Source organism: Anopheles coustani, chromosome 2 (genome assembly GCF_943734705.1).
Source record: "Anopheles coustani chromosome 2, idAnoCousDA_361_x.2, whole genome shotgun sequence".
NCBI classification, from domain to species: Eukaryota; Metazoa; Arthropoda; class Insecta; order Diptera; family Culicidae; genus Anopheles; species Anopheles coustani.
Genome location: NC_071289.1, coordinates 4,302,217 through 4,323,539, shown reverse-complemented (window position 1 = coordinate 4,323,539; position 21,323 = coordinate 4,302,217). Strand labels below are relative to the sequence as shown.

General features: G+C 45.3%; 4 protein-coding genes across 6 annotated transcripts; 1 reads left to right on the top strand and 3 right to left on the bottom strand.

Moving 5' to 3' along the window:
* Positions 1–1,939: 1,939 nt before the first annotated feature.
* On the bottom strand, positions 1,940–11,328 carry LOC131263317 (ubiquitin carboxyl-terminal hydrolase CYLD). 2 transcript variants are annotated; one of them, XM_058265498.1, is made up of 9 exons: positions 11,016–11,328; positions 6,839–8,084; positions 4,381–4,843; positions 4,116–4,315; positions 3,883–4,037; positions 3,597–3,815; positions 3,294–3,528; positions 2,871–3,206; positions 1,940–2,805 (listed from the first exon to the last, which is right to left on the bottom strand). In XM_058265498.1, exons 2-9 carry the CDS (start codon positions 8,025–8,027, stop codon positions 2,612–2,614), a joined length of 2,991 nt encoding a protein of 996 aa, XP_058121481.1. In that variant the 5' UTR covers positions 8,028–8,084; positions 11,016–11,328; the 3' UTR covers positions 1,940–2,611. The 2 variants fall into 2 exon arrangements, with proteins under 2 accessions (XP_058121481.1, XP_058121480.1); XM_058265497.1 differs by lacking the exon at positions 11,016–11,328 and adding an exon at positions 8,683–9,273.
* Positions 11,329–11,897: 569 nt separating this feature from the next.
* On the bottom strand, positions 11,898–18,114 carry LOC131263410 (dual specificity protein kinase splA-like). 2 transcript variants are annotated; one of them, XM_058265605.1, is made up of 3 exons: positions 18,016–18,054; positions 17,520–17,740; positions 11,898–17,434 (listed from the first exon to the last, which is right to left on the bottom strand). In XM_058265605.1, exon 3 carries the CDS (start codon positions 16,883–16,885, stop codon positions 13,511–13,513), a length of 3,375 nt encoding a protein of 1,124 aa, XP_058121588.1. In that variant the 5' UTR covers positions 16,886–17,434; positions 17,520–17,740; positions 18,016–18,054; the 3' UTR covers positions 11,898–13,510. The 2 variants fall into 2 exon arrangements, with proteins under 2 accessions (XP_058121588.1, XP_058121590.1); XM_058265607.1 differs by having other exon boundaries at positions 11,898–17,426; positions 17,520–18,114.
* Positions 18,115–18,611: 497 nt separating this feature from the next.
* Positions 18,612–19,933, top strand: LOC131266267 (alpha-methylacyl-CoA racemase). Its single transcript, XM_058268710.1, has 2 exons — positions 18,612–18,738; positions 18,811–19,933. Exons 1-2 carry the CDS (start codon positions 18,631–18,633, stop codon positions 19,843–19,845), a joined length of 1,143 nt encoding a protein of 380 aa, XP_058124693.1. The 5' UTR covers positions 18,612–18,630; the 3' UTR covers positions 19,846–19,933.
* On the bottom strand, positions 19,872–21,263 carry LOC131266265 (2-oxoglutarate and iron-dependent oxygenase JMJD4 homolog). Its single transcript, XM_058268708.1, has one exon. It carries the CDS (start codon positions 21,198–21,200, stop codon positions 19,962–19,964), a length of 1,239 nt encoding a protein of 412 aa, XP_058124691.1. The 5' UTR covers positions 21,201–21,263; the 3' UTR covers positions 19,872–19,961.
* Between the last annotated feature and the right edge of the window lie 60 nt (positions 21,264–21,323).

Genomic DNA, 21,323 nt, shown 5'->3' with positions numbered 1-21,323 from the left:
CTCTAATCGCGATCTACGTTGTGACTTATGTTCCCGACGATGCGTGAAACATCAAACAAATGGCTGTCTCTTCAATCTACGGGAAAAGTTGTGGTACTATTTTTCACTTCTACACGCCTTAGGTTCATTGTAACGATGGTCGCTAGGATACGCGAACGAAGGGAGTTGGTCAGTACCAACCGGTAAACGATGCCTTTCGAATGCTCCAGACGTTTCCTTATTTTTCTCCAATTCGTCCATTTATAGTTGCTGTGTACTTTGAAAATTGTCTCTGTTTGAATCCGTCGTTTGAATTCACGAAGCACGTGTGTTCTCCCGTCCCGTGTCAAGTAGTGTTCAGGTATCAGAGGGTAGCAATAAGAAAGTGGTTAAGGTAGTATGATTCCGTAGTTTTAATAGTGTATAGTTACAAATTAGTGTTGCCATCGTGTACAATAGCCATTGCAATTTTCCGTTGTACTACATTATTCGCCTTCCGTTTTAACTGCGACAAACTGTTGCTCTTAAGTACTTTAGGTAACGTATGCCCGTTCGCTCATTAGTAAGCGTATGCAATTTTCCACCTTACCTCTTTCTTTTTTGTATTTCTCACTACCAGAACAATCGCTCTAAATAGACGAGTTCCATTGGTGAACATCACGAATGAAGGATTGAAATACGAGCCTTTCCTCCCCGCCGCCGTCAAAACACGCAGTCATTCTTCACAACGATTTCTCACTTCCGGTCATATGCGGCGTTTGAAAACCTTGAGAAACCCATTGTTTGTGTGTGTTTTTTTTTTTTTTAAGAAAATCGTTCATTCAGTTTGTGTTTGTGTTTTCATGCTAGTGCTTTGTGATAATTATAGATGAAGGCTGGAAAAAGGATTCGTCTTCATCAGCAGTGTGTCCGTGGCACATGTCGCGTGATGAAGCACTCTCGTTAGGGCAACCTACTACACACCTCGGTGAGGTCAACTTTAACTTCAACAACGTCCAACAAGTTCCATATCTGCCCAGCGAACGCTAACTTCGACTACTGCTTATGTTTGTTTGATACTAAAGGGTGTGTCTTATAGGTTGTCCCGTCGTTCAGAATCGTCGTACAAAAATAGCAATCTATATAGATTCTACAAGTGAAAATTCTTCATTGTTCTTGCACATGTTCCAAAACATCTAAAGCTTGCTTCCAACGGTATTCCAACACGTTCAGAAAACGCTTGCTACACACATTTAATGCGATGAACACCAGGTAACAGAGATCGTGTCATAACGACCAAGTAAAGGTGCAGCACAAACGAAATTGAATAAATTTAATGATCATTCATAAGCTACTATTACTGAACCATTTAAGGTGTATACATCCTCAACTTTAATCTTCACATGAGTCAGTTTCAACTCTACGCCTAAGATATGCAACTGAAAGATGGTGTTCTACCTTTGAAGCTTCCATGAAATCTACAACTACTGTCCGTATTGGTTTTCGCCTTTACCGAAATGATTCAAATTCCTCGGTTTCCCCCATCAACTTTCTTTTTCGTCTTCCAACCGTCCTTAACGGTTTATAATCATACCATTTACAAATGAAATATTGGTAAGCACAAAACAATGATACCTATAGTGTTTCCTCAAAACAGTTCAACTGTTCCCATCCGAGCGATCGATAGGAAACTCGCGGTAGCTTGCGTTCAAGGCTAACATATAGGGAAGAGCGTAGCGAAATAACGTTAAATTACAGACACGTTTCACTCTAAAACGCTTGCCATGCCTAGTAGTAATGTGTCTGTGTCCTGCGAATAACAGCTTGCTTTGGTTCTTCCGATTCATAATATATGCATCTGGTGCTTTGTTCTTTACTTTTCTATTATTGCAATAAGTTTCACAGAGTTTGTTTTAACCATTCTTTCTTACTCCTTAAATTTCGTTGGCATTGCTCAGCTTGGGTGCACTGTCCTTTCCGGTTTGTTTTTTTTGCGTGCTTTAGATTGGATTTTCTTCATCCTATCATCGCTTTCCACACGACACTCGCCTACTTTGTTCATCTATACTTTAGAAGTACAATCCAAAACTTATGCCGAACAATGTTGTCTTCTGTTCTAATGCTTGTTTTTGCCTTTTGTATAATGTATAAATATATATAATATATATATGTATATATCTGTATAAGTATATTCTCTTTAGTATTTTGTGTTTGTCCAAAATCTCTCGATTTGCGAACAATTGTCTTCGTAATGTGTCCCCTAGTACTTTGCTCCGGTGTGTCACCAATCACGCTTAGGCTGTCTTTATCCTTCCGCCGTGGAGAAACAATTCCAATTCCCCTACCATTCCCCAAAGGACGTACCTATTTTTTACTGACCTACAGCTTTCACTTTTCTATTGGCCTACAGCGCTCTCACACATTCCATCAGTGAATGAATTAAGTGTCGATCATCTAAAGCCAGCTAAGCTTTGCACAATGTAACCTTTGTCCTTCCGAAACAAGGTCTACTTATTTTTTCTTGAAATTCAGATATACGCAAACAAGAAAGAAGCACTATCGATTCGTTTAATCGCTTTATTTTACGCGCCTGTACTATAAGGACCTGGTGGAAGCAAACGAGTCGAAACAAAAACGTTCCTCCACCCACTTATTATCGGTACATCATGACGTCGGTGCTCTGGTACATGCACATGTACGCATCGCACAGCAGCCGTTTGGCGTGCTCAGGTAACATTTTATCGTTGACCGCTTCCTCGTGCAGTGCCCGCGAACCTTCATCGGTCAGCCAGTGCGGTAGATCCGGTACCGGAACCATTTTTGGAATATTATGACCATTTTGCTCGCCTGACGAACGAAAAAATTGAACCAATCAAACATCCAGCGGTCGTTTCAATGGGAATGTTGCTTACCATTTCTATCAGCCATCGAGTCGAAGAAACACCACGGAGCGTCCTGTCCGGAGGCAGCCTTCACGAACGCCACGTAGTGCGATGTCTCGATGCACACGACAGCAAACAGCTCCATGTAGAGGCGGGGCACCTCACAATGCGCCGCCATCGGGATAAAGTCCTGCGGCACCGTCAGAGGGACTGGCTTGTGATTGATCCGCTTGTTGTGCTGGTGCACGCTATCGATGCAGTTCTTGCAAATAGCCGTTTCCTCCAGACCTTCGTTGCGCATTTTGCCGAAACAATCGCGACACTCAAAGTCGGCCACCTTACCACACACACAGCATTGGCGGGGAGCTGTGGGGATGGAAAAAGAAAACCCCATAATCTGGTTAACTCCTCAACGCAATGGGTCGGCAACGAAGAGATTAAAGCAAAACGTACAATCTTCAATGATGTCCGTAACGTCGAGCACCTGAGACGGAAGGATGCGTGGATACATTTTGAAGTTCTTGCCGAACCGAGGCATCTGGATGATCAAGCAGGATGGGACTTCCTTCAGCTTAATATTGGACGCCAGAAAGCTTTGCTCAAACAACTGTTGCACCGACGGTAAGTTCAGCCGTTCATCTTTTTCCACAAACAGTTGATAGTAGAAAGTGTCCAAACCGGAGCTCAACTGCAAAAAGGATTTACTTATTAGAAGCAGTCCAACGAACAGCATAGTAAAAATCGTCAACCACAAACCTTTAAAAATGGATCGGCACGAAGTATCTGTGCAAGCAGACTGTTGAGGAACTCTTCCGGATCCTTTTCCTCGCTCATCAAACCAGTCACGGAACTGAGTTGATCAAGCAGCTCGCGCAGCTTCAGAACTCGGTCGGCGCGAACGAAATGATTCTTGCGCAGTGGATTTACTATCTCTTCAAGCAGCACACGCTGAACCTCCTCATACTGGGGGTTATCCTAGGAATTGAAAAGTAACTTTAACTATCCACTTATCATGTTGTCGTGGGTTTTTTTTATCTTTTACCTCCGGTTCCTTGGGGCGAAACAGCAACGAATCAAATACACTAGTGAAAGTGAACATGGCAAAAAGCGTTGCGTCCAGGTAGCAAGAGTTGTGATGTCCCTGGATTCCCTTGAACATGCCGCAGATTAGTTTCAGATCTTCGAGCTTCAAAATTTCTATAAATGCACCAATGAAAAAGGTGTGCACATGAATAACAAAGTAATCGCGCGCTATTCAATTCTTCAATGACTTACTCAACGGTGGTATCCTTCCCTTGACAACCGGACACTCCACTTTTCCGAACATGGTGGTATCGGTCTTGCTGCCGCTGGAGGAAGCCTGCGTCGTTCGCGAAATGCTCGGAGACATGGGCGGCATATCCTGGAAACGTCGATCGTGACTACATTGGCCCTCACGAACAAAAATTGCACGGTTCGCCGGGCACTTGAAAAGCCTTTATGGAATGAAAGAAAAAATCAGCTTGACCAAATATCAAACCCTAAAACTCCTTTTTTTTACCTTTTACCAGCGAAGGTTCCGTTGGAGAGTTCCATGGTTGGATGATTTGGATCCTCTTCCAGCTCAACACCAACCATTACGTTCCGGTGGCTGCCACCGCCGCCACCGGTTGGCAAGGGCCCAATCCAACGTATCACACCGTGGTACAGTGGTTCTCCCGGTCCTGCGTTTGCATGCATCGAACCGGCGGTAGCATCCAACGGATCGAGTGTCACTTCCACCACCGAGCCCAGACCGAGTGAGGGATCGTTCGGAAGTTCCTGCATGGGCGATGGGGCCAACGAACCACATCCAGCATCCGATTCCGGGGATATCGATCCGATTCGGGGTAGCAACCCGGCACCAGGTATAGTATTATCGAATCCGTTATCGCCCACGCGTCCCAATGGGGAGACAGCAGGTCCTCCAAAGGACGCGCCATGACCTCCGTTGGATGTGCCATAACCTTCGGGTGCGTTGATTTCTGGACGGACGCCGTATAAAACATAACGGAAGAAATGGTGAGATGTGCGATACATCGACGACCAATAGCCAAACAATGCTGGTAGGAATCTTTCACGGGCGTTAGTAAACCACTGGAAAATCCGTGTTAAAATCATTTTGCACAAGTTCGCAACGCAAACGCAACGAGCTAGCTACGGAATGTACACTGGACAGTATTAGCACGCTGTTTTTGTAATTATGACATGCGATATAATTCGGAGAACTTCTCCAACCGAAGTAGACTTTGTTATTCTGTCTATACCTTATGCTCTTAATACTTCGAATTAGATAGTGCGTGCATTCCTTTCTTTGGGGTTAAGAAGCAAAAAACATCGCGAATTGAGTCGTTAGCATATTCAAAATTCAACAAAACACAGTAAAACACACCAAAAACGGGCAGTTCGGGACTAGAAGGCCAACATCAGGATCGTAGGGAAACAAACCTTCTTCCTCATCGCTCGTGAATCGTCGTTCCAGATCTTCCCGAAAATCTTCAAAATAATCCAGCACCGTTGTGGGGATCCCGTCCAACAAATCCTTATCATAGGCTTCCGGCAGCATGATTGTGTCCTTGTTTTTGGTGAATTACGAATATTCTTATACAAGTTACTAAAGGTACACGGCCGGTAACACGCTGTTTGATACGCGACCAAGTACGCTGATCGATCTTCTGATCACTTCTTTAAATCTCTTTGTCTTTTGGCAGAACAAAGGACAACTTTTGACTTCGACAAATAACTAAGGATCGATTAAATGATCTCAGCACTGTTCGACCCGTTGAGAAACACAATTTCATTGTACGTACATAATCCTAAACCTTTAAAGAAGCAGCTCGTGGGGAATGAGTTATTTTAATGTTGGTTACGACCGTCACGGGCCTACGAAGTAGTTTCTTTATTTCCTTATTCAACGCATTGCTTCAAGCAACAGCATTATTTGACCCGAACTGATGTCGTCTTTTTGAAATTCAGAGAACATTTTTCTGTTAGCAAATTTTAGCTCAACGCATTCCGCATTGCAAGTGCAACGCTTCCGGGTCACAAAATGTGTTTAGGCCACAGACGTATACACACGCACGGTAACACTTAGGAACAGTGAAGTGGAGACGAGTACACGCTACATGGATGGCTTAGTCACTGTGCACATGTCGAGACACAATCAACCTCCAGTTTGCCGCATGATTTCTAAATGTTCCGAGCAAAACGAATGCACCACCGATGACTACAGCACACTTTTCTTTGCAAACCACACGCAATCCAAATGCTGAACTGCAAACCACATGCTTGCGAACGTCTCGTCGTCGTTTCTTAATCCACAGACCGAATTTAAATGTGGTACAACGCGGTGGAGCATGAAACAACGCGGTGATGATGGTGAGATCTATTTTTAAGGCAGAAACATCGTCCATCGACAACGGCGCACGACCAAAAACCGTTGAGTGCACTATGTTTACGGTGGTATGGCCAAAAAGCTTTTTTCTTTTTTTGTTCCGTCGTGAACCGGCGTTTTCACGGATTTAGTGAGCTCGCCCTGTGAGTGGTAAGCTATATACTGCGCAGGACAGCATTTACAACAGACATTATCTCGATCTACGAAAACTAAAACGTGTTTAAATATTTGAATCAAACCGTTAGTAATATCCTCCATAATATTTTCCAATCTTGTGTTTGGGGTCAACCTTAGATAAGGTTTGATTAGCACATAGAGCAAAAGTAGCAGAGATTTCTCAAGTGTAAAGTAGGGAGAGATTTCTCAAGTGTACCGCTAGATGTGTTTATATAGATAACATTTTAGATACATTTTCCCATCCAGTTCCCAATGGCCATACACAAGCTCTAACCGTGAAAACCGTGTCTCATAAAATCATAATTTGCCAATCCCTGGCATGCCAGGGGTAGCATAGGAAATATGAAGAAACAAACCCTAAATTGAATTAGCAACTGCAAATTGGGAACAAAATTACAGGACTACTTACTCGTCATTGTTGCAACGTCCACCGTGGCTGGTTTTGCTTCTACTGCCGCCGTGCGAGCCGCCTTCCTCGTCGTTGATAACGGAGGGACTTCGCCGGGTTTCGAGTTTCCAAAATGTGCCAGCGGATTAAAGGATTTACTACGACCGTTAGTTCGTTCGGTCGCCGTACCGTTGTGGTTGTAGTGACTGGTACTGGACGTGCTGTTACTGCTTGCACTGCTGCTGCCAGTGTTGTAGCCCACATTCAGCCCCCCATTGCCATACGATGCAGCGGACAACGATGATGGCGTTTGCGTTTTTTTGTCCATTATGTTTTGGCTATCCGCGACGACCCCGGCTTCCGCCGGCCAGCTGCTACTGGTGTGGAGCAGATCCATCAGATCCACACCGCCGCTGTCGGTTGGACTGAGAACCGGCGATCGAGGAGGATTGACCAAGATGACATTACCCGCACTCTTGTTTGCTTCATCGATCTCGCTCGGATCGATCACCACCAAATCGCGATCGGGGAGGCTAAGGAAACCACCACTGTTTACGGACGTGTTGGACCCGGTCGGGCGATGACCGGACTTCGACGTACGTGCCTTCGAATGCTTCAGTGTGCTGCTGTTGGAGCTGTTTTGTGAACTTCGGCCGGAACTGCGGTACGCTTCATCGTTCACCGCATGCTGGTGATGATGATGATGGTGTGAATGGTTTTGGCCATGGTTGTGCATCATCACACTTTCCACCGGATGGCTGTGCACGTATCGGCCGGAACTACCGGTGCTGCTGCTACTGTCCTGTTTCGACAGATTCGGACTGGAAATCGAGGCTGCCATCTTCTTATGTTGCATAGCTTTCGCGCCAGTCGGATCCATCGGCAAACAACTGAAACTATCGCACAGGGCGTCGAGGTCGGTTGACTTTCGGTTGGATGCACCACCTCCAGTGCCGCTAGTCGTTAAATCTGGTGTGTACGATCGTTGCGTGTACGGTTGAAAGTCCCCATTTACCGACGATTTACCTCCCGAGCGAGCCGCACTTTTCGAGCTCGAATCCCCACCAGCACGCCGTGTGATACTGTTCACAAAATTGCCAAGTATATTGCGCCTCGAGTGATGCTGCTTGCCGCGGTGGAGAAAATCCTGCTCGGGGAATACGAGAAAATTTGCTGCCACGATCAGTGTCTCGCGGGGTTCACAGGCCATGTAGTTTAAAGCAAACGCGATATCATCCTTCTGAGGTGACTCCCCATTGTTTAGATTCTGTTCATGGACACATGGAAAGAAAGGTCGAAACAATGAGAAACATAATTTAAGCAAACGTTCATCTGAATGCCATGTTTCCTCCCCTTTGCCTGCCTTTGTACTCTTGAACCAAACGTAAGCCAATCTCAAGCCAATTGGATGCAAATTGTAAACGAGAACTATGCTATTATTCTGTACATTGCTAAAGCTAGTGCACACCAGAGAAAAGGTATTAAAGATGATTTCATTGAATGAAAAACCAGAGTTTAATATAACTAAGAAAATAGTTCACTCGAAACTTGATAAAAATAACTTCTACCTACCAAACCCAATTTAGTGCCAACCGATGTGATACGATTCAGAGATAGATGGACAATTTTGATGTACATACGCTTTCCCCTGCTTCATGCCCTTATAGTTTACCCTTTAGCTACAACCGATTATTTCAAGATTAGTTTTACTCAAATGAGGATGTTGGAATGGTGGATTGTGCTGTGGATGTTCTTGTGGTGTGGTGTGGTGTTGCGTAAAGTACGGAGAGGACACGTGTAAGTGGTGAGTGGTAACAGTGTGTGCATAAATAAAATGTAGCAAAAGACGGAATCAATCTGTTTACCAGTAACTGAAGGCCAAAGTAGTATCCTGGACCGAGCAATGGTACGGGCCCAATGTAGCGTACCCTACAATCGTACGTGATATTCCGATTGTTGGAGAACCATTTCACTTTCACATTATCACCCTGGCTGAGGTTCTTGACCGAGTCGAACAGTCTCGAGCGTTTGGCAAAATCGCACCGTTCCTGCGGATCCAGTATCGCTATCATGAACGGCCAAATGTCCGACGGAATCCGCTGTAGATGGATCGATTGACACTGAAAGATCCGATCCTCATTCGTACTGGTCACCGCCGGTTCGCCATCGTGTCGATGAAAATCTTTGATCTTAATCAGCGCGAGTTTGCTCGACACGTCCTCCACGACCTGTAGCGTCATGCCGGGTTCGATGTCGATTTGATGATCGTTTCGCAGGTCTGACAGTGGGGAACCGGCAGCGGTTGTTTCGACGCCGGACAAGAGGCTGCTGGAACTACTATCGATACCGCCTCCTCCTCCTACTCCCGCTCCCACACTCGTAGACCCGATGGATCCTTTAATCGCCTTCGCCTGAAAGCGCTCAATACTGATGGCATAGACATTTTTTGTAGACATTTTGTAAGGGCCGATCGCTTTGATCCAAACCGAAACTTAAAGCAATGTATCACAGCTGTCCGCGTTCTCTCCTTGGAGGGCGTTGTTGCGTTTGGCGCACTGCTTAAAGGAGCCAATGGGTTGGCATTGGATAAAGGTGTATGTGCCAGGGCGCCTTCTTGCCAAGGAACTCGCTATTTTCTCGCTCCGACGCTTCATTCATCGATCACAGCTTCGACTATTTGGTAGCACCGTAAAAACTTTACCTAAAAATGTAAAACAATATAGGAATAAACGTGGACTTTCGAACTGACGCAATCTGCAGCCGCCGGTGGGCGCTAGAGAAGTGATTTTGGAATTTTGCGGAAACGAGATGCGATTCTGGATTATTGAGCAAGCTTACAATACAAGGTGGTGATGTTTGTAAAAACTTTTCATTGCTATCCAAAGATGGCTATCATCACGTTCCCATAGCGATCATGGTATCCTATGTTGAACGTTTTGCGATATATATAAATTAAAGACTTCCAGTCGGTTAAATTGAACTTAGTTAACCAAAAACGATGCAGCAAACAACTTGTTGGAATTGTGAACATTTTTGTCAAAAAATCACAGTTCGGTTTCGACCGATCGGATGAACTGTCTTGATAAGGCAGTAGTAAAACTCCTTTGGAATAAAAAAAACACAAGGGTGTCTCTCGTTTCCCTTGCCACATCATAGTCGATTTCCCGCAAATGCGATAACAATGTTGTGAGTGTAAATGTGCTCGCGTGGTCAGCAAAACCCGTTCGCGGGTTTGATATCATGCGCTCGCATCTTTGCGCGGATCGGCAAGCTCTCGATGCATGGTGACAACTTACGACATTACACACGGTGCGATGTGCGGACCCTTTTACATAAGGTGACTCACAAGCGCCGCCTTGGGGATGGTATTTTTCAGCCCCATTCCATAAATGTGCGCATCGGGGGGTTGAATCCCTAAGCTGGTCGAGTTTTACACGACACACTGCTTTTTGTATGCGGAGACTTGGCGGAACGCGTGAAGGTCATTTGGGCCACAAAGTTTGGATACACTTTTCCGCTTCGATGAATGGAGAAAACACGCGAGAGCACATGATGAAAAAGGGAAACTATCGAGATGGAAGATGGTAACAATGGGCATCGCGAACGCACATTTGTATTCCAGTACAATCCGTTTAAAGCTATTATCAAACGTTCGCGATGAATCGAAAATGCATGACACGAACACCCAAATCAAAAAGGCAAAAACATTATAGTGAAGCGAGCAGAAAAAAAACACAGTCGACAGAAAAGGTAATCTTGTGGTGCCAAAAGTGGCTCATGCGTTAATGATGTAGGAGTTATGCACTTACAAAATCAAATTATAGGCAGTTCAATAAACACTGGCATCCGGCAACCCGAAACGGTTGTCCCCGGAAAAGAAAAGATTCTATCGATAGCCGCGCAGCGGAATCGACACAAACCTAACTAAATAGTAATATCGATTACAACACCGAGTGTGACTCTGTTTTCCATGCTAGAGCGTACAGCATGCAAAAGAAGTTGATTTGCAGATGACTAAAACATAATCAATTGAACACGGTACAAAGTCATACTGTTCTGACAAGAGAATAAACAAGTATAAAATTTAAAAACAAAACAGGAAAGTACAAAACACCCTATGAACGACACTTTGCACACGAAGTTGTTGGTACTATACACTACTGGTTTAGACGATTGTATTCATAGTTGTTTGTCGTACTATTGCGTAGACGTCGTGGAGTTAAGGCCACTTCATTAGCTGTTGCTTGTCGTACTGCTGCTTCCGACACCGTTTGCGTAGATATTCACGGCAAAACAATTGATCGATCTGCCACTGCATGTCCACCAAGGTTTTTGCTTTCTCCGCACTCGTTTCGTGTACCAACCTAGAAAGTTGCACTTGACATCGTTGTGCGCTGTCGAAACACCAACAACCTGCAAGCGCTAGCCTTTGCAGAAGGTGGCTTAACTATACTTTTTCAATGAAAGCATTCCACACTGGACCACAGAGTCCTGCGAACGCTCACCTGCGCCACGATATTTTCACAACAGGTACGGAAAGCACATATCAGAGGCAGAGATGAGCTTCCTACACACGCGAATGACACAGGAATGACATTATCCGAGCTGCTGGCATGAGTTGTTGTTTGCCCTTTCCCTCTTTCCCACCCGTTCCTCCTATGCGCTATGTTGTTGTTTTCCAAAATCTCCCTTACAACCGCTTCTCTGACGCCCCGCACCTGTTCCTCTTTCTCTTTTACGCTACACATCGCACCCCGGTATCACGGACACATTTGCATCGTGTGCACCAACTCACCCACATCCGTGTAGCGACACAATCTCGGTCGTGTATAATATGGTTACCGATTCAGTGACCCTCGCGCGAAGAACTGCTGGCGTTTGCAAGGTCATATTCCCGGTTCACCACGGACACCCGATTTGCAATTTTGGAAGAAAGACAATCAACCCTTAGAGGGCAAGCCAGTCAAATGGGGGAAATAAATCATTCTTTATGTTACCTTACCTCGTAACTTCATAATTTTCACTTACAGAACGTTGTTTCCGTTTTTTTTCTTTCCACTAAAAACAAGCTTTGTACAAATTTTTTGTATATTTGCAAACAATCCTGCATTTTTCACATACAATAACTAACATGTCGAAAAATATGTATCAACTTGTCGATTGCCGGTTATACGTTTTATCACCCCAACTTATTGTCTAAGACTTAACATGCACTTTTATTGGTACAAACTATAAGGCTAAGGTACAATAGAGTCCTTTTTCAATTTTTTAAACATTTTAACAAGGGCAATGTAGCCACTATGCTACACGTGGTACACGAGTATCTTCAGTCGGAAGGTAAATATGATGCAGATGATGTGTTTCCTTTTTTACAGCTTATATGACAAATTAATGATTTTTCGTACTCTACTTAAACAATACAAACATAAATCGGTAAAATGTAGAATCTAAGCTTTCAGAATTACTTTAATAAATCAGCCTATTTGCCCGTAAACCTTTTACTATCATAGACCGTAAGCTATGCGCTGTTTTATTGATTAAGCTTACTAAATGACAATTCCAAACATGTTTATAAAATAAGTATCATTCTAACCATCATATTGGTTCAATATCTTTTCAATAGCGTCGACGATTCTCATTCATCAATGAAAGTTGATAAACTATGGTTACGGTAGAAATGCTTCACTCATAAGTCTTGTGTTCGAGGATACGCCATTGTGTGAGGAATGGTATTCAACAAAATTAAGCTAACGACAAACCAGACATTTTTTTGTTGTTATTTCCCCTATTGGGGTTAGTTGTTGGATTGGATGTTTTTTCAATTTATCATTTTGTTCGTTCCCTCCATTTGGTATGTACTAGAGTCTACACTGTATCCACCATTTTTCTTATATTTTAGCCTGATGATGCGCGTTAACTGAGTAATCAGTTCTGTTCGGACGTAGCTTTGTGTGTCCTATCCTGGCCACATTGTGGCTAATATATGAACATCAAGAAAGGGTTGTGCAATGAACATGCTGGGATTGTTTTTTGTAGTACACAGAAAAAACGTAAAAAGAAAAAAATAACCATTTCTTTTCTGCTACCATAAATTGATCCGTTGTGAAGCACTAGGGTCGATACGTTCTTGAACAGTTCTCTTCGAAATTTATTATTCTTTAATTCATCCTACATTGGCTTGCATCTATCGCAAGGCTAGAGGAGACGATAGAACATTGATTGTAAACCCAAACCCATGCCTGGGAAAGAGAAAGAATCGCATAAAACTTATCAAAAATTTGTATGTGTGTGAACCGTTTGCGATAAAAAAAAACATGGCCAGACAGGTATTGCGGCGAAAGCGATAGATTTTAACTACAATCAAACAAACAAACTCCTTATCTTATGCCTTCCGTTATCAATAAAACAAAATTCCATCAAGTGAGGAAACGATTTCACGCAACAGGTACAACAGTTTCTAGCTTAATCAACGCCTGTCCCTTACCCATTTGCAACACACCCTTCAGCTACACGATCAATCTTCGAGCGATTGATCAGAGAGCGGAATAAGGAACAAACAAACGCTATCGATCGATTGATGAAGATGAAAATAAAAAGACAAACTTCGCACGATATAACATTGAAATCTTTGACTTACGTTTGTGGATGCCTTTCTTTCTACCCCTCCTACATCTCAAGACTCTGTGTGTCTGCCTAGTTGTAGTTGTTAGCTATCGGTTGGCAAATGGACCGATTCGGTGGCTGATAGATACCTTTATGTATGCCATCACCACCCGCGCTCCCGGAGTTGGATCCGTTCGTTTCCAGATCATTTTCCTTCGGGCTGTAGCCTCCTGCCTCTTGGTGTTCTTGCTGTTGTTGCTGCTGCTGCTGTTGCTGCTGTTGCTTTTGTCGATACTTGGTGGAGTATTTGTAGAAGTCGGACATCTCGAACGGTTTCGTTACCTCCTTGTAGGGCATAATTTTACCCTGCTGCACGACGGTCATATTTTTCGGCGATTCCAGCTGAATGTCCGACGGCACTTGTCCGCCGCCAACACCCGCGGCCATCGAGGGCGTCGGTGAGATCGTACCGTTCTCCTCCAGCCCTCCTCCAACGACCGGAAGTGCCTGCACTACGGCCGTCGCCGAGGTGAGTGTGTGCGAGGACGACTGGGAGAGCGTCGGCGAGATGACCAGATCCGGGTGCCGTGAGGACAGTTGCCCCCGATGAGGATAGTAACCGCCGCCGTCCTGAGCTGCCGGTCCCATACGATGATGCGACGAGGAAGGTGAAAGATGCGGCGGGATGCTTCGGTCGGGAAACGATTGTTGGGCGTACGATTGCGGCAAGAGATCGAGGTGTTGCGGAGGTGCTGGCGGTGAATTTTCTAGTCGACTCTGTAGCTGTTGCTGGTGGGAATGATGGTAATGATGCTGATTCGGTGGTGGTAACGGAGGCGGAGGCGGGTGTTGATGACGAGAATGATATGGAGGGGGAACCGGTTGCAACTGTTGCTGCTGTTGCTGCTGCTGATAATGATAAGGATTGTAAGCTTCCGCAGCTACCGTAGTTAAGCCAGATTGCAGACTGCCTCCTGAGGTCACTTCTCTTTGTCTCAAAGATGAACTGTTCATATGTTGCTGCTGTTCTTCCAACATTAGCCGCTGTTGTTGCTGCTGCATATGTTGCTGATGGTGCTGCTGTTGGAGCTGCTGATGTTTAATACGTGCCCGCTGTTGCTCTAAGAGTTGCTGCTGTCGCTGCTGATAGTAACGCATCTGCTGTGGGGATAAGAGTAGCGGTGAGCAAGGCCCACCATAACCCTGAACGTTCGTATTGATGTGCAAGGGAGCAGTGGAGGAATGAGTGCCTAACAGTGCCGGCTGCATGTACGGAGGAGACTGTGGAAAGTGTCCACTTCCCGTTGACGAAGGTGACATTTGCCCCACGTGTGAAGGTGGAACCGGTGGAAGCGTCTTATGTTTTACCACCGGGCTATCGAGTGACGTTTCACGCCACACTTTCTCCCTCTTCTTGTGCTCACTCGAACCGGAGGTGACGGAGATCGCATCTGGCTGTACGGAGATCATCTCGTTGTCATCTAACGAGGAAGATTTTCCGATCGCTTCCTGAAAGTTGCCCAACGAAGACGATTTTACGGCCGTCCCCACGGTAAACTGGCCCGATGGCTTCACCCGATCGCTCAGCTTCGTGCTCGTTCTGGACAGCTTCATGCTTCCCCCATGCACACCTTGCTGCTTTCGGTCGAGGCTGGAAAACTGACGGCTGTCAACGGAACACCAGACCTTTTCACCGCTCTCCAACGTCATCCAGTAGCCTCCCAAGCCACCACTGGATGGCACTGTCAGCGTTTCGTGCGATCCGTGCTCAAAGCCGGCACCAGAACCTGTTGGTGTGGCCGATACCATTACGTTGGGACAATAGTTTTGATCGTTCACCAGATACGATGACGAAGAGCCCGTTGCTGTTCCTTGAGGCGAATGAAGAATGTTAGTATTTCCTGCCATGCCACCAGCATTGGCCTGGAGTCTCGATATCACTTTGGCGTCGTAAACAAATGCTTGCGCTCCGTTACCGGGTGTGTTGGTCGGCGAGAGAACGTATCCTGGCATGTTACCCATCGTTGCGCCGGCCGATGGAGGCGGTGGAGGACTGTAATTCACTCCGATCTGCTGCTGCACCAATCGATTCATCCGCGCAGGGCCCGGCCCCATCTGATGGTGATGGTGATGATGCTGGAGCTGCTGATGACTGATGTTGCCTCCACTGGTGATGCTTCCGCTTCCGCTTAATGGTGACATTTTCAAACTCTGCTCTCCACCAGCCGAACCAGTCGTTGATGTGGTGTCATAGTTTGTGGCAATGCCGGGGAAACTGTCGGTTCGTGCGCGGTGTCGCAGCATGCTCAGTTGTGAAATCATGGCAGCCGATGCAGCCTGGGTCATGCTTTGCGAACCGGACGGAATGATTCCACTGTGTATCGAGTACGGGGATATCTGCGGGTTCTGCTGCTGATGCTGTACATGGTAGTGTCCAGCGGGGATCTGTACCTGTAACATATGCTGCTGATGCTGATACAGATGATGATGGCCGGCGATACTCCCAGATGCGTTAGAGGAGGTGTTTGATTTCACCGAGTTTCGTCGCTCGGATAAATGCATAAGCATACTGCTGCTGTTGCTGTTCGATCGGAACCGATTTACCTGGGCCGTTTTATGGAGATCAATGTCATCCCTGGCCGTTGGTTTATGTTCCGGCGATTGTTGTTGCAGTTGTTGTTGCTGCTGTTGTTGCTGCTGCTGCTGTTGTTGCTGTTGTTCTTTTTGCTGTTGTCGTTTTTTGAGCACACTTAAGTTTTGATTTATTGCCAGCAACTTTTGCTGGGCCATTTCATAGTTTTGTTTATGTGTGCGACGGACGGATTTCGGCTGGCTACTATCGTTCGCAAGCCGTAGGGATGCTTCGGAAATTTGCTGCTGTATCTGCTTTTCTAGCAACAGCTTGTTGATATCATCCTCTTTGTTGTTTAGCAGGTTTTCCGGCAGCTTGAAGCTGGTACCAATCTTTCTTCGCAATGTCGGTGCCGTCCCGTTGCCATTCGTTCCACCATTTGCACCTGTACCGTTCTCGCCCGAACCGGCTGGTCCGATTCCGCAGCTGAAATCGCTCGGGTACATTCCAATGAGCTGCGCTTCCTCGCGCTTGATCTGCTGTAGTTGACTATACTTTTCATTCAGCCGCTTCTCTAGTTCCTGTTTGCGCAGTTTAAGCTGCTCGTATTTTAAGCTAGCGGGACTTTTGTCTTTTCCTGCCGCATTGGTAGCCGCCATTGTTGACTCCTTGCCGGTCGATTGCTGCGGGCTTCCACCGCCCATGAGGGCACTGTTGGCGTGCTTTGAATCCAACACCGCCATCGTCGTCATGGTTGGAGCTGTCGATGCTGTACCACCCGTACTCTTTAAGACCGTTCCGGAAGCAGATGGATCGTGCAGATGATGGTGGTGATGGTGATGATGCGATTGTGCGCCGTAAAAGGGCTGTTGTTTCACTTTCGCATCGCCCATTATTGTTCACCACAGCCGACCGCACCTTATCACCACCGAAGCGAACTGTTTCGCACGGGGCGACGAAATTTAAACTGGGCTGCGCGTAATCTGAGCCGCAGTTTCTTCTTTTTTTTTCTTCGTTTTGATACTAGTGCCGTTGTATTTCCCGCACAAGTATTGCAGAATAATCTCTGTGTGCACACCTTTGCCTTGTGTCTTATCGCGTTTGTCTTCTACAGTATGAAGAAAGCAACGCTAAGAAAGCCTTCGCTTATTAGTATGTTCGTTGTTTTGCGGCTCCGAGATCGTGATTCATCCATTGGCGCATCCGATTCATCACCGTCACCACCAATGCATGGTGTTCAGCACGGCAGACTCGGTCCTACAGCAGCAGCAGAAGCAGCACAACATGGTTGAATCATACATCTTTCATTGGTAAATTCCCACCATCTGGGTTTGGCATGGGCCTGTTGCTTTCGTGCATCGATAACCCACATACTGGAACTGCATCAATACAATGATCGCGACACGGTGCATCTTCACTTCACACATGTTTTCGCTGTTGCCCTAAAAATAGACGAAAAACGTTCGTGTTACAACGATATTTTATCACTTTTTCAGAGAAATGTGTGCCCTTTCACCGTAACCGTACACATTATGATCGTAGCCAGCGGTGCTTTGAACCGTTGCAATTCGATGCTGCTCTTGTTGGTGTTATTCGTGCGCGCAGTGCTCAGGTTCGATGGGATGAGGCTTATTTTCTTGTTGTTTGTTTCACTTCGTAATCTGCGCGCCCTTGTTGCGAAAAGTAAGCATCAAGTGTATCAATATGAACTGTATAGTAGTAGCATACACCACATAAAAACACACAAACTAGCTGATAATGGTGAGGATGATGTGGACACGAGCGCGATGCATCCGAGGCAGAATTATGCACGAAAACGTATCTGCATCCGCAAATTTCCCGTTCCACAGCGCTTTCTTCGCATTACGAGGAGTTATTAACACTTTTATGAGCCAACAGCTCCTTCAAGCGATGAGGGTCAGCACTTTAACTACTCTCCCCCCGATGCTTGACAGAAAGAAGACACGATGTTCCAACAGCTAATGAACATTCATTGTGAAAACTTCTGCATTGGGCGGCTTACTTCACCAATTACATGTTGTTAGCGCGTCCGAAACGGTCCTCAAACATAATTTCTAATACGGGCACATCGAACTAAACAAAAAGTCCACCAATAAACGAACTAAACTAAACAGCAAACTGAAATAAACGTAAATAATAATGGAACTAAAATTGGATCAACAGCGGAATGAAACTCAACGTCAGAGACGCGCAGAGCGAGACAGACATGCACGATTGGAATTTTTCCTTCGCTATCTCACTCTTTCAATGGTAGCTTTAATTAATGCAGGTTATTACAGCAAAGGTACAACCGTCCGCACAACTTAGCTTAAGAACCTTGTTCTGTGAATCGAAACGGTCAACTCAAAGAGTGGTGAATAAGGAATCTTTTTCTTCAATTTAAACTATCACTTTTTGATATTTTCCCACATTATTCAACGTTGAATAATGTGATCCGATGCTGCGAAAGTAAATCTCAATGAGATTAACAAAACATATGTTGTTATTAAATCATTTCTCTAATTTTTTCTATGTTTAACCTGATAGACTCAAACACCTTTGGCATACAATCGTAAACATGCTCCAAAGTTCATTCGTTGAATTTTAATGGTTCTAAGAGGAAAACGAACTGTGTGTTATGGCATTAAAAGGATTAAATGTGATTGAATTCGCCGGACTGGCCCCAGGTCCTCTCTGCGGAATGCTGTTGGCCGATTTCGGAGCGACAGTAACGCGGATTGATATGGTAGATAGTCAATTTCTACAATGTCCAACGTGATGGGAAAGATAAACAGTTATCGGGTTTGTTTGATTGCAGACTCCACGGAATGCTCTGGATGTGTTACAAGGTGGGAAACGTTCGTTGGCGCTGAATTTGAAGAAACATAAAGCTATCGAAATGGTCCGTTCGTTGTGTCGTCGATCGGACGTGTTGATTGAGCCGTTTCGTCCGGGTGTGATGGAAAAATTTGGACTCGGCCCATCGATCCTCCTGCAGGATAATCCACGCCTAATCTACGCTCGACTAACCGGGTTCGGTCAAACGGGTTCCCATGCCCCCCGTGCTGGGCATGATATAAACTATGTGGCCATTTCTGGAGTACTTTCAATGCTCGGACAGAAATCACAGAAGCCAACGCCACCGATAAACTTGGTGGCGGATTTCGCCGGCGGTGGTCTAATGTGCGCTTTCGGAATTCTAGCCGCCGTGGTGGAAAGGCATCGATCGGGTAAGGGACAGATTGTCGACCATGCAATGGTTGAAGGAGCGGCATACGTAGGAAGTTGGTTGTTTCGGTCCCGTAACCTTCCGGTTTGGGGCAACCCACGAGGGGAAAATGTCCTAGATGGTGGAGCTCACTTTTACGATACGTACGAGACAAAGGATAACAAATTTCTATCCGTTGGTGCCATAGAGAATCGTTTCTATCGACAGCTGCTTGAGGGGCTCGGACTGGATCCCGATTTGCCACAGTTCGAAGACGATAAACAAAGAAGACAACTGTTTGAGACCAAATTTAAATCCAAAACTAGAGATGAATGGATGCAAATATTTGATGAGAAGGATGCCTGCGTCTTTCCAGTGCTGGAGTTGGATGAAGTTGACTCATATACACATAATCGAGAACGTCAGGTTTTCGTAAAACGTGAAGAGGCTCAAGATGATGCGTTGGTTCCGACGCCAGCGCCAAAATTAAGCCGCACACCTGCTATCTCCGGCGCTCTAGCCAGCGAGAAGCATGAGCTGGAAATGACTGAGGAAATATTGGCAGAGATAGGTATTGCAAGAGATGAAATTTTCCGACTGTATGATAATGGTGTTTTACTTTTATCAAACAAACCAAAGTTGTGAGACAAACTAAACGAGATTTGTTAACTAATATTAAGGTTGCGGTTTTTTATTGTTGGGATAAATCCACATTGAGATCCTTTATTTCCATGAGTTTTTTGGTATAAGATTGTATTCTTTTATACTGTATCGTATGATTGCAAAGAAATCTCAATTGACTTCACTTTGTTCAGCCAGTTCATAGCGTTACTGAATAGATTAGGAGAGAAAGCTAAATGATCTCCTTCCATTATAGCAGTTAAAAGACGTTGGATGGCTTTCAAGTCAAATTCCGCGTGCCGCTTGCCTAGCTCGTACGTAGTAAACTGTCTATCTTTTGTCCCACGTTGAATACTTGCTAGTCGTTTATCACAGATGTAGAAGATAATGGTCAGGAAATCTTGGAAGTCCATTCCAAAGCTTGCTTTCAACATTAACTGGCAATGTTCCTCAAAGTTATCCATATCACGACAGTCGTCAATCTCACGCCGTACATCTCGCAGTGCATCGCAAAGGTTACTCCAGATCAACCCAATGTTACAACCGTTGAACCAGTTGTGATTAACGGATATCGCGTCCTCAACATTCAGCACCTGATGATACCACCCGGAAGGAACAAAAATGGCTTCTCCCGGCTGTTGTCGGATAGTGTAGAATTTAACATCTACTTCTTGGAGCAATTTTTCTGTGATCATAAACGGTAAATTGTTCAGCGAGTCCAGCAGTTTTCGTTCCTCACCCGGCAGAAGAAGGTACCAGAGTTTCTGTCCGAAAACGTTCACCGACCAGCTGTAGGATCCAAACACGTCGGCGTGAAACCCGGTCCAGGTTCCCTTGGGGCCCATGTAAACGAATCGGTAATCATCGATACCCTTTTCCACCAGATATTCGTTAAGCCAATCGGAAGCAAAGTAAGGTGGCGTTTGGTAGAAGCAATATTCCGGTACACTGCTTCGCAGGTGCCAATCTTTGAGATAGTATCGGCTTCGATTTGTCCGCAGCCCTGTTGGTGTAGTTTCTTTATCTTCGACGGACGCCCAATTGTTTAAGAAGTCGTGCAACTGCAGCTCAACTTTTTCGTGAGAATTATAGTACTGCTTTTCGCAATCCGCGACCGGCACAGGAACATTTGGGAGCCTTGCTTTCAAGTAGGCTACATCGAGTGTTGAAGGTGTATTTTCTGTCCTGTTGATCCACTTGTTGTAGCACTCCCAATTGTTGGCGATTGATGTGATTATCACGGGATGGTTTGGTCGAAGGTAACGGCTAAAAAATGCTGCATATGTTAAATCAGCCGAGGAAATTCTCTCTATTTCCTCAGGGTATCGGTCAGAAATGGGAACGGAGACGTTCGGAGGCTCAATTTCTATTTCTTCCATGCGCTGAAAGTGAAATTATATAAAACCACAACAGAAAAGTGAAATTTATTAGTAAACACTGCATCAACAACCTGGCAACAAAAGAAGTTGTCAAATCAAACGCTTGACGTGTCTGTCAGCTGA